At 42.4% G+C, this 13111-nt stretch overlaps 1 protein-coding gene across 7 annotated transcripts in view; it reads right to left on the bottom strand.

The window, feature by feature from the left end:
* Window positions 1-11963, bottom strand: part of ATP9B (ATPase phospholipid transporting 9B (putative)) — a 251906-nt gene extending 239943 nt beyond the window's left edge. For 4 of the 7 annotated variants that reach the window (XM_079109167.1, XM_079109168.1, XM_079109172.1 and 1 more), the window contains exon 1: window positions 11791-11962. In XM_079109167.1, coding sequence (XP_078965293.1) covers window positions 11791-11903 — 113 coding nt within the window. In that variant the 5' untranslated portion in view covers window positions 11904-11962. Of the gene's footprint in view, window positions 1-11790 lie in introns of all 7 variants that reach the window. The other 3 variants (XM_079109169.1, XM_079109170.1, XM_079109173.1) reach the window with 2 other exon arrangements.
* Window positions 11964-13111: the final 1148 nt, after the last annotated feature.

Here is a 13111-nt window from a genome sequence, read left to right as displayed (position 1 = left end):
CAAGGTAAACAGGCAACCAGTCTGCACAAGGAAGCCAGCACTGGCTAGAGAGGTCAACAATACTCATGCCGCAGTCTCAGCCACTTCCACGTGCGAGGCTGGGCGACAGCACTGCAGGCCTGCCCAACAATCACTCACTACGTTCAAGTCAGGAATAGAAAAAGTCATCATCTGAACATGGACATCAGTCAAAAACATTTAAACCTGCAAATAATAGCAAAACCCTCTGTCACATAATATTACAGTCACCAGAGTTCCAGAAGTGATCTTTGACAAAATGTAGTTTGTCAGACTTGATATACTGACACGCACAGGGAATGGTGCTACGTCCTGATGTTGTCTTTGTCATTGCTTTTACCAAAGTGTTCTACTCAATCAAACAACATCAACAAGTAGAATATGTTTTAGAGGGCAGAAGGTCTCTTCTCACCCAAGAAACGGCAGCCCACCATCCCCACTGTCACTTTAGCTTTCCTCAGTCACAAAAAGAATCTCTTTACAAAATAAAAATTCACCTTTTAAGAACAGTGTCAGAAACTATAATGGCAATTCAATAACTGCTATCTTAATTTTACATGGAGTCCTCATGCAACCTACCATCTCAATTTGAAAATTAAGAAAACAGCTGGGCGCGGTGGCACAAGCCTGTAATCCCAGCCACTCAAAAGGCAGAGGCAAGAGGATAGAGATTTCAAAGCCAGCCTCAGCAACTCAGTGAGGCCCTAGGCAACTCAGCAAGACTCTGCCTCTATATAAAATACAAAAAAGGGCTGGGGATGTGGCTCAGTGGTTGACTGCCCTTGGGTTCAATCCCAAGTACAAAAAAAAAAAAAAAAGAGAGAGAGAGAGAGAGAGAAAGAGAAATTAAAAAAAAAAAAAAAAAAAAAAAAAGACTTCTGAGTTGCTGTGTGACAATGGTAGTCACTGAAGTTGAAATCTCTCCTCAAACCTCCAAAATCCATTTTCTGTTTTTGTTTTTATTGGTTTTCATACCTTATTAGGGACTGAACTCAGGGGTACTCTACCACTGAACTATATCCCAAGTAGTTCCAAAGTCCTTTTCATTTGGTTTTAGAGACAGGGTCTCACTGAATTGCCCAGGCTGGCCTTGAACTTGAGATCCTCCTGCCTCTGCCTCCTGAGTTGCTAGGATAATAGGCATGTGCCCCGGCTCTCAGCTAAGAAGCCATAAAAAGAACCAGCTAGAACCCACAACCAAAACATAACTAAAGAATACTAAAATCCTTAACATACACATAAGGAGGAAAATGAGTATTCCAAACCAACAGAGTCAGTCAGTCACACACACAGGAACATCCATTCAAATGCTTGGGGGCCTCTCTGGTGAAGTAAAATCAGAGGCCTGAAAGGCAGGGGAACTAACGTTTAAAGTGATAAAAGAACTGCCAAACTAGAATGCTATATCCTTCAAAACAGTGATATTCTCGGGTAAGGGAAAAACAGAAAATTTGTTTTCAGCAGCAGATCTGCCCTAAAAGAATGACAAAGTCTCAGGATGAAGAAAATATACCAGAAGGAACCTGAAACTTCAGGAAACAAAGAGCAACAGAAAGGTCTTTTAAAGCATGAATAACTATTCAAAACAAAAAATATAACACTCTGTGGTTACATTTTCAACATGAATAGGCTGGAATACAAATGACCACCACAACATAAGGAGCAGAATACAAATGACCACCACAACATAAGGAGCAGGCGCTCCACAGTTCACATGAAGTGGTAGGATGGTAAGCTGAGCAGACAGTGGAGTCAGCCATCTACACTGCAACTCACGCCACACAGTTCTGGACTGTGGGGGTCTGCTCCGTGCATGCACAATGTGCAACAGCACCCAGCCTCTATGCACCAGATGCCAGCAGCACTACTGCCCTGTTGAGACAATGAAAAATGTCTCTGGACATTGCCCAATAGCCCCTGGAGTACAAAAATCACCACCTACAGGAAGTACCTTAAATATGATACAATACAAATTAAAAGATTGAGAATAAAAGGATGGAAAATGACGTCCGATGCAAACACTAATCAAAGGAAAACTGAACAGCCATGTTAACATAAGACAAAGAAAAAACTTATCACAATAAAGGACAACGCACAATGATAAAAAGAATTAAATCACCGATAAGATCTAGCAATCATACTCGGGTATGCACCTAGCACCAGAGCTTCGACGCACATGAGGCAAAACCAATACAGATGGAAGGGAAATCCAGAGTGGTACTTTAAGATCAAAACTCTTCTCTCGATAACTGACAGGGAAAAGACAGAAAACCAGAAAGAATATAAAGGTACAACCTATACCGTCAGCTAATCTGACCTAACTGGCATTTACAGAAAATACTACCCATAACAGTATAATACTATTCTCTTCAAATACACAAGAAAAAAACACTTATCCTGGTTCACAACACCAACCCTTACACATCTAAAATAATCAAACACAAATAAAATAGGCTCTGTCATCACAATGGATTTTAATCATTAATAGAAAGATTTCTTGAAAATTCATAAATACTTCAGGAGGGGGGAATACATTTATAAAAAAGCAGTAGGCCAAAGAGGAAAAAACCAAGTCCTTGCACCCAGAGCAAAAGTGCAGGTTTCTTCACAACTTCAACATTTCAGAGAATAGGCTCATTACTCAAACCAAAAGGGACAAGAACAACTCCTGAGGGCCAGGGAGAATGGACACAACTGAAGACAAGGACCGAAATTTTCTGAGTGCCGAACATAGCCAGGCAGCAGGCCAGACAATTCAGATGCCTAAAGAAAAATAATTTTAAAGCAAATTAGTCACTGGGGGAAATACCTGCAGCATAAGAAAAACAATTAACACTTCTTCATAAACAGTTCTTATAAAAATTTAAAAAGCAAATATTTCAAATAAGAAATGAACAGAGACAATTCCCACAGAAGACACTGAGATACTTAATAAAACTATGTCTAACCACATTAGAACTCCAGCAGCCAGACCCGAGTGCCTGCCTCACACTAAGCGCCTCTGAACGCTGAGGATGTAGCAGTAAACAAGGCCTGAAAGGCCCCCTCTTCTAAAGCTCCAGTACTTCAAGGACAGTAACAGGAAGTACACAGACAGATACCTGCAGAGAAAAATGCTAGAAGAAAACAGGGCAAGGAAGAATGGCAGTGACTAGAAAGATCTTCTTGGATCACACAGGACGCCCTCCTAATAACACCTGATGGGAAGCAGGCATCCACTAAAGGTCTAAGAAGACCAGTGAGGGCTGCAGAGACCATGGGCAGCAAGGTAGCAGTGAGGGAGCTAAAGAGATGGGCACGGACAAGGCACACAGTGCTAGAAAGGGGCCAAAAGTTTCAATATAGTTTCAGGCTTTATGGCTTCTAATGGGAAGCCATTAGAAGGTCTTAAGAATGGGAATAATTGGTTTCCAAAAGGAACTTTTAAACCATGCAAATTCAAACATGAAGGGATTGTCAAGTGAGGAAAAAAAAAAAGATACTGAGAATAGAACCCAGGTCTTCATCTTAAGCAAGTGCTCCACCACTAAGCTACAGCCCAGTCCTTTTTATTATACTTTCAGACAAGGTCCTGCTACACTGCCCAGGATGACCCTGAACAAGCAATCCTCCTGCCTCAGCCTACTGAGTCACTGGGATTACTGGTGTGCCCCATGGAGTCTGGCTGGACAGACACCCACAGCAGTGGTCAAGAGCAGTGAACAATTTGTGAAGCAGACTCACAAGCCAACTAAAGGTTCTAACTGTCCATGGGAATTAAAGGCGCACAAGAACTACTTACAGATCATCCCTGTACTGCTTGAAAGAGTAACCAAGGAAACGGAAAAAGCATTGATATCCATGTTTAAAGAACTGGTTAAGTATATGATAGAACAACACATTGTCACTAGAGATGACAGTGTAGAACTTCTGTTCAACCTAACTACGCTAAAAGAAATAGCAGTCACTCGTTTTCACCCTCTTTGAACATCCTAATTCACCCATGAAAATGCTACTCTTGGGGCTGGACTCGTAGCTTAGTGGTAGAGGGCTTGCCTAGCACATATGAGGCACTGGGTTCGATCCTCAGCACCACATAAAAGTAAAATAAAGGTATTGTGTCCATCTACAAATTTAAAAAATTTAAAAAAGAAAACGCTACTGATTTTATTATCTTTCACAAACTCCAGCTACTCTAGATATAACAGAATATCCTTATATCACGCAAATGACATTTTATATGATCTAGGCAAAGATTACATGATCTATGAAGTAATGAGTCCAAAACAAATATTTTCCTTTAAAAAATCTTTTTATGTGACTTCTCTGCATAAGATTACATTTAAAAGTCAACTAAAAAATGAATACTAATACCAAATGCAATTAAAATTCAAACACCACTTAAATATATTATAACATTATATCCAAAATCAGATTTTTAAGTCTTTTCATTAGATTCTCTGGGCAATCATGTCACATTTTAGCAAAAGTCACAATTTCACCACATTTAATGCTGGGAAAGCAGAGTGATGCATTCTGGAAGATAATATGAGCAACATCATGTTTAGCAACCTCAACTTCAGAAATGCAGCCTTTGAACTGCAAGCAATTTATTCCATTTTCAAAGCAATTTTCCTATTGTATTGAAAATTTCACCTCAGTATTTAAACACAATAAGATGATGAATAATGGATTTCTTCAAGACAGGGTAAGCAGAGAATCTTAAGTGTCTTTGTTGCCTGGTGTCATACACACTTAATTGGTTTGTCACTCAAGAAAAATCAACGTTTCCAGCAATTAAGTATAATTCTGGAAACATATTTCTTAAATGAGTAAAAACAATGTGAACAAAGACGACAACAGATGATACAAACCCAAGAGCACTGCCATGCTAAGGAAAGAGGACAGCTACCTTAGCTGTTGCCGAAGGCTTTAAAAGAAATGGGAACTTTCAACAGAACACTCAAGTGCTGGAAGACATAATTTACATGCTTCTAAGTAAAAGTAGGTCAATGCAATAACTAGCTTAAATTCACATTTTCTCTCAAGTATCTAACAGCCTTATTGTTTCCATTAGGAAATGAAACACTTCTGAGAGGTCGATTTGATATTAAAGGGAAAAATACATTTAAAATATGCCTAATGCTCAAACCTTCTTGTTTAAAATAAACATTCCCCTTTGCCTGCAGATTATAAAGTAGAAAAAGCAAAAGAATTTATTACAAAGAAATGTGCATATCTCCCTCATCACACAAAGTTATTAAGTTCAATGTCACCTACGAGTCATTAATAAGTAGCGAACTACATGAACTGGTGAGAAATTAGAATTCCGCCTCCTCCAATAGCAGGTGTTCTGGTTTGAATTATTTTGTCCCCTTCACATTCATGTGATAAAGACTAAATCCCTCTGCAACAGTGTTGGAAGGTAGTATCTGACAGAAATGTTTTGGTCATGAGGGTTGTGTCCTGATAATGGGTTAAGTTTGCAGGTGGGCCCATTCTCTTCTGCTCTTCAGTCATGTGGGGACACAGCAAGAAAACCTGATCAGAGTCCAGCACATTTTTCTTGGACTTCCCAGTCTCCAAAACTGTGAGCAATCAAGTTTCTATCCTTTATGTATCACATCCAGTCTCAGATATTGTTATAACAGCACAAAACAGACTGTGACAATGAAAAAAAAGCAACGGCAGCAAATTGATTAATTAATTAAACAGCTATAAAACATGCCTTGACCTTAGCAAAAACAAGAAAAGGAAGAAGGAATGGTCACCCCTTTGCACTAAGAAGTGATCCCTCATGCTGACTGTATGTAAACTTTAGTTAGCAACTTCTAAAAGGTTCTGTAGGAAACCTACACACCAATTTCTTGAAGTAAGAAATTAATGCTATAAATATTGACAAACTTATGAATCAGTTAATGGTGTAATATCCAATATTATGTAAATGCACACGTAGAAATTTGAAGATACATGGCCTGCTAGCTCAGGACACACACTCCAGTTGCCTCTTCCCATTATATAAATACCATCAGGTATAGGAAAATTAAGTATTTCCACTTTGGAACTTCTAAAGATTCTCTTATACTTCAGTGAATTATGGATCCCTTTTAAAGGAAATTCTTATAAACCTCTATGAAAATTTTTCTAATTCCAAGGAATCGTGGGCCTTGGCAATTAGATACTATCTTAAGACTCATTCTCTGACTGGAGTTGTAGCTCAACAGTAGAACACTTGCCTAACTTGTGTGAGGCACTGGATTTGATTCTTAGCAGCGCATAAAAAAATAAAATAAAGGTCCACTGACAATCCAAAAAAAAAAAAAGACTCATTCTGAGGGTAGGGGATCTAGCTCAGTGGTAGAGTGCTCACCTATCATGTGTAAGACGCTGGGTTCAATCCCTAGTCACGCACACACGAATGAATGAATGAATTATTCTGTATAGAAAGGGGAAAACAACTTCAATTGTGAACTATCATAGTGAAGGAAAAGTTTCATCTTCACGGCTAGTAAAATATTTATTAAATCATCATAAATTTTAAAAAAGCAGAAAAAATAGAGCACAGACCCTATTATGGTTTGGATATGAGATATCCCCCAAAAGTTCATGTTAGACAATGCAGGAATGTTCAGAGGTGAAATGATTAGGAGACCCGTAAGTTAATCAATGGATTAACCCATTTGATGGATTAGTAATGTTGAATGAATTACTGGGTGGTAAATGTAGGCAGGTCGGGTGTGGCTGCAGGAAGCAGGTCACTGGGAACATACCTTGGGGATTATATTATGTCCCTGGTTCCTCATTTGCCCTCTGTAAGCTTCCTGGCTACCATGGGCTAAGCAGCTTTCCTCCACGTTCGTGTCCTTCTACCACGATGCCCTGCCTCACCTTGGGTCCAGATCAATAAAGCTGGCCAACCATGACTGAACCTACGAAACTGTGAGGCTCAAAAAGACTTTTCCTCCTCTAATTTGTTCCTGTCAACTATGTTGGTCACAGGAATGAAAAGCTGACTGAGCAGGAAACCTCAGAATAAGAAAACTAGCATTATAAAAATCTGTTACATCTACCAATAAACACTAATATTTTATAGGTAATCAGACAATAGCCATCTGTCCTCAGCACTAGTCTTTCTTTAAATATTGAAGGTTAACTCCTACAACACTACAAATGATGTTAGGGAGGGCCAATAGCCATGTTGGTAGAAAAAGCAAAGAAAAAGTACTAACACACATGAAAAAGCAAAATTAAAATGTTCAAATGTCTTCATTCAACAGCTAAGCTAACTTGAATGCTACAGTTACCACTTAAAACACAGAAATGACAGACACCAAATTTAAAAATGCCTTACTTTCCACACATTCACCAAACAAGAAATCGATGCCTCACATGACTTTGTAGACAATGGTCTTAACACATAACTATGATTTCACTAATTTATTAACATTTGAAAATAGGACTATATTCATCTTTGATGATAGTCAAAGTTAATGCAATGTTGAGCTTTTTATTGATTAAACTATACTCAAATCACACAATTCTTCCCTTAGAATTTTTCATAAAATATAAACCCAATGATGAAAAATTTCACATAAGTTCTAATTATTTACCAATATTACCTTTTAAATATATTGTATCCTAAGCTATTACAATTATAGTGAAAGAAAAATTTCACTTCAAGGAAAACCTGAAACCCTTTAAAATAAGTAATAATTCCTTACACAGAACAAAAACAAAATGTCAATTTTACATTGAGGAAGAGAGGTTTTCAAAGTTCACTAAAAGCCTATGCCAAAGCTGTCTTCCCATCAACTAAAGCTATGAAGCATTCCATTCCCAATGTGTAGATTCCAACCCAGTAACATTAAACTTTGTTTCTGTATACATAGGATAATACACTAACTTACACTTCTTATTTTTAAATGTATTTGATTATATAGCACGAACAGAACAGAACCAAAACAGAAAAATTAGAAAAATAATTTTGATATAAAACTTTATATCAGTTTTACATTTTGCAGTTTTGAAGCATGAAATCAGTGATTCGTGGGCCGGGGTTGTAGCTCAGTAGTACAGCACTTGCCTAGCATGTGTGAGGCACTGGGTTCAATCCTCAGCACCACATAAAAATAAACAAATAAAGGTATTGTGTCCATTTACCACTAAAAAAAAAAAAAAAAAGAAGAAGAAGAAATTAGCAATTTGTTATATTTTAAGTCAACAGTATAAGACTCAAGCATGGTGGCACACACCTATAATCCCAGCTACTCAAGTGGCTGCTGACACAGGAGGATCACAAGTTCAAGGCTGGACTGGGCAATTTAGCCAGACCCTGTTTCAAAATAAAAAAGGAGCTGGGAGTGTAGCTCAATGGCAGAGCATGTGCAAGTTACTGGATTCAATCCCCAGATTGAAACCACAAAAAAGAATGTTTAAAAATAGCTACAATGGCAAATTTTATGTTATGTTTTACTACAATAAAAAAAGATCTACAAATTTAGGGATCAGGGATAAAGGGAATGGAAATGAAAGGTGGGGGTGGACGCTGCAGGATAAGAAGTTTCTTTTGGAGGCGATGCATGTATCTATGAATATACTCAAAACCACAGAATTGTACATTTAAATGGGTGACTTGTTTGGTACAAGAAGCGTACCAAAAAATCTGTTAAAGAACGAGAAAATAAGCTAGACATAAATGTAATCCAGCTACTCAGGAAACTGAGGCAGGAGGTTAACAAGTTCATAGCCAGCCCTGACGGCTAGGATGGGAATGTGGCTCAATGGTAGAACACTTATCTAGCATGCACAAGGTCCTAGGGTCAATCTCCAGTACCACCCAAAAAAAAAAAAAAAAAAAAAAAGGCACAAATCAACATCTAAAAAGAAACACATCAAAAGAACAGGCAAACACCATGAACAACTCTACACATCTACACATAAACCTGGCAACTTATATCAAATAGATCCGATCCTCAAAACACATCAACAACCACAACTCAACACCTACTATGAAGTAAAAAATGAGAATAGCCCAATAACTATAAAGAAACTGAATTCATATATTTGAAACATCCAGACAAGAAATTCCCAAGGCTCAGATGGCTCTGCTGGTAAATTCAACCAAACATTTAGAGAAGAATTAACATAATATCTTCCAGAAAGCAGAAGAGATGAGAACACGTCCCACCTCAGGAGACCTGGAACAGGGTAAAATCGTAACATCACTGCCACTAGTGTCAAAGAAACATCTCATGAGAAGATGTCTTTAGAAGAGAGTGGAATCTCTTGCTATGCACTATACAAGTCTGGCAAGAGTATCTAATTCTGCTCTAGCAGTGGATGGAATAAAGAATGGCTTCAGAAGTGCAATGGCTTTAAGAAACAGCTAGAAGGGTACCAAGTAACTGCCACTGGGGTAAAAAATAGGGTGAAGGCAAATGAGTAAATGGAGCAGAGTTGCAATGTTTTATTATAAGCCTTTTAGCATCACTAAATTTTTAAACTATATGTATATGATACCATGATAAAATAAAACCAACCCAATTTCAAAAAATAACGTAGAAGCATAATTTCTGGTTCAGACAAAATAATATTTCCCCCTGATACTCCTCAATTAGTTCAACTGTAAATAAGTAATAAAATGGAATAAAGTAAGAGCCAAAGGAGAGCTCTACAAGGTGCCAAGACTAGCAGTGAGAAGAAGGACGCTAGCTGGAGACCTGAGCTACAGCAACAGCAACATGTCTCTCAAGTGTTCTTCTCCCAATGGAATAATGCACCACAGGCCTAGTGTCACCTAATCTCTAGGAAGGTGCTAGAGAAGGGGCCAAGAAAGCTCACCCGCCACACCCTAATGGAAGAGGAGTATCACCACAGTCAGCACCATCAGCAAGAGACTTGTAAGCAGCCAGGGAACGTCATATGGGTGAGCCTGAGAATGCTCTCTCACAAGAGACAGCGGGGAATGTGGGCAGCACCAGCGAGGGGAACCATGCCACAACAACCAGCTAGTCCTGGAAATTTCCGTGTCCCAAAACCCCAAGATCCCTCTCCCCTAGAGTGAGACAGCCAAGAAGCAGTGACAAGTGCTACCTATCAACCAAGAGGCCCAGTCAAGAAAAGTCTTTTTTCATCCCTGCCAGAGACACCTTAACCTACCCGAAGACTTCAGAGTAGCCAGGGTGCACCAGCAAAAAGGGATTCTGCCATGGAAAGTCTCTGCCACAGTGGTGCTGAGACTCCTGTCTCCTACTCAGAGTCACCAATACAGCCAGGTGGCACATGTGGCGGGAACACAGCCACACCCAGTGCCTCACCAAGGATGTCTCTCTATGCCACGAAGCCTGACACTCTCAACCCTTGCCAAGATACACTAGGCCTGGGAAAATTCTTCTTTCCCTTCGTGCACCACAACAAAGACCAGTAACAGTCCCAATAACACTATCTAAACTGAAGCAGACCAAAATGCACAACACACTGTCATTAGAACTACAAACCACAAATGTAGGCCAGGACCCATGTGCTAAATCAAACCAGGGTGGCCAAGTGCTAACCCTGAATGGAAGAAGAGGTAAAGTGATAAAAACACATCATAGCAGTAGGTTGAATATGCATTTGGTAATATCCTGAGCAAACACCTGAAAACCACACAAAGACCTACACTCAAAACACTATAGATAGCAAGAAGTGTTCAAGTAACCCAAAAGAAGGTAGGAAAGAGAAACATGGAAATGAGAATCAGAAGAAAAAGAAAAGACAAATGCCACACTTAAGTTCTAAAGTATCAAGAGTTACTTTAAATAAAAGTCTAATCAAAAGACATGATTGGCAGAGTGGATAAAAACCATGACCCAACAAGAAACTTCACTTCATGTTGAATAATATGGGTAGATTGAAAGTTGGCACTATGCAAACATCAAACAAAAGTGCTACTCTAATATCTAATAAAGTACATTTCAGAGCAAAAAGAAAAGTCATGAAAGAGGAACAGCACATAACAATAAAAAGGTCAACACATGCGGAAGACAAGAGATCCTGGATGTGTACCTACCAGACGACAGCGCTTCAAAACAATAAAGTGAAAACTGGCAGACTCAAGATGTGCTGAAAACCTTGTTTTGGAACAGCTGATATACTTCCAAATAATCACCTCCTAGTATTCACTACGACTACGATACTCTTAAAGCTAACACCGAGGAGGAGGAAGACACGACAGGTCTGGAGAAGGCACTTCCAGCCAAGCACCGGGGAAAGGGCCTCTTACATCGGTTCTCCTGCAATCCTCGACGTCCCCGTGAGGAAAACATCGTCCATGGTTCCACAAACAGGGGATCAGGGTCTAGTTTACGGTGCCTACGACGAAAGACTACTAAGTAAATGGACCAGGAGCCAATTCCGCTCTCACAGTACTTAACATGAACTCAGAAACAGAAGCCCTCGAAAGCCGAGCCTGGAGTGAAACCCGTGTTTCCTCAACGCCTCTGCGGTGAGGAGGAAAGCCTGACCGCCGGAGGCGGCAACGCAGCGCTCCCCACGCTCTCCTTTTACCAGAGCTCACTGCCCGGCGCCGGCGGCGCGAGCCCGGCGCCCGCGGCCGCCACCACCAAGCCGCTCGAGCCTCCACTTCCCTCCGCGCTCCCGAGGCCACGCTCGGCGCCGGCGAGCGCTCCGCGAGCCCCCCACGCCCGGTGCGGCCAGGGCAGCGGCCTCTGCGACTCTCAACTAAGTTTCGGGCTCGCCGGGCCCCGAAGCCGGCCCCGCCTGTGCGGCGCGGAGGGTCGGCCGCGCCGTTACCTGCCGCGCCGGTCGGCCCCCGGCCCGGGCCCCGCGCTGCTGTAGTAGGCCGCGCGCTTGTGGCCGGCCGCCGCGGCGCTGCGCACCGGGTACAGAGGGATCTGGTCCGCCATGTTCCGACCAACCCGCCCCGCTCTCCGCGACGACTCGGCGTCTCCTCCCCGCCCTCGTCCCTCAGCCCCAGCCCCGGCCGAGGCGGCCCCTCGCGCCTCCCCGCCCCGCGCGGTCGCCGCCCGATGGCGTCACGGAGCGGTGGGGGCGTGGCCGCTCGAGGCCCCGCCCCGTGCGCGCCGGGACCCGGGCGCCACCAGGCGTTGGAGCCGCTTCACGGGAGGCGTGGCGTCCCCGGCCCCGCGCGGGTGCGCGTGCGCGCCGGCTGTCTTCCGGGCGCGAGACCGCACTCTCCCCGCTCCCAGGCTCCGCTTGTGTCGGAGGCGTGCACTCGGGTCCCCCGGAAGCCCGACTGCAGGGGCGGGGTCCCTGCCGCTCGCGAGAATCAGGTGGAGGCCTCCTGCCCGGCGGCCCCAGCCCCGCAGCCGGCTCCCGCCCGGGGTCCGCCGACGTTGAGCCTGCTGGGCGCGCCCCGCCGTACCTGCCGCGGCCTCCCCAGCCCCTGCCTCCAGCGCCCCGCGCCCCCTTCCCCCGCGGTATTCGGTCTTCGGTCTTCTCCCGGGCCCGCCGTTCTTTGAGTTCCTTTCATCTTTCATGCCCTTTTCATTCAGTTCTCAGCCTTTTCTTCATGCAAACTTGTTTAGTTTTCTCCCAAGAAAAAATTTTTAGCTAGATCTTATTCCCTTAAATTATTACCTGTGTCGAACAGTTAGGTCTTCAAAGAGTTCTGAGCCTTGCTCTTTTCTTGTTCGTTTATATTTAAACACGTTAATTTCTGATTTAAAAATTCCCGTTTAAAATTTGAAGTTTACTTTTTGGCCGGGTGTTCGGTCAGATTTTTAAGCTATGTTTCGTGAACAGGCTTTCTGTTCAAATCAAGAAGAGTAGGGTCTAGAGGTGTTCGTGAACCCTCCCCCACTCTAGCAAGTGTTCCAAGGGAGATGAAGAGAGGCTCCTGAGACACTGTATGCCGTGGCAGTCACTTCATGCAAGGACACTGCTAGGGTTCTTTGAAGGGATCACAGGCTACCTGCTGGAGACCTAGGAAAGCCAGTGGTGTAATTTAAAGGCAGAGAACCAATGGTATAGATTGCAGCAGGTCAAGAACCAGGAGCTCCAAAGGCAAGAAAGATCAGTGTCCAGCTCAAACAAGCACAGTTAATTCAACTTTCCTGAGCTGTCAGTAGACCGGATGATTCCCACTAGTATC

The sequence above is a fragment of the Sciurus vulgaris genome, assembly GCF_902686455.1.
Source record: "Sciurus vulgaris genome assembly, chromosome: 13".
In the NCBI taxonomy this organism is placed as follows: domain Eukaryota; kingdom Metazoa; phylum Chordata; class Mammalia; order Rodentia; family Sciuridae; genus Sciurus; species Sciurus vulgaris.
Note: the sequence above shows the minus strand (reverse complement) of the source record. Positions and strands in the feature narration are given on the sequence as shown.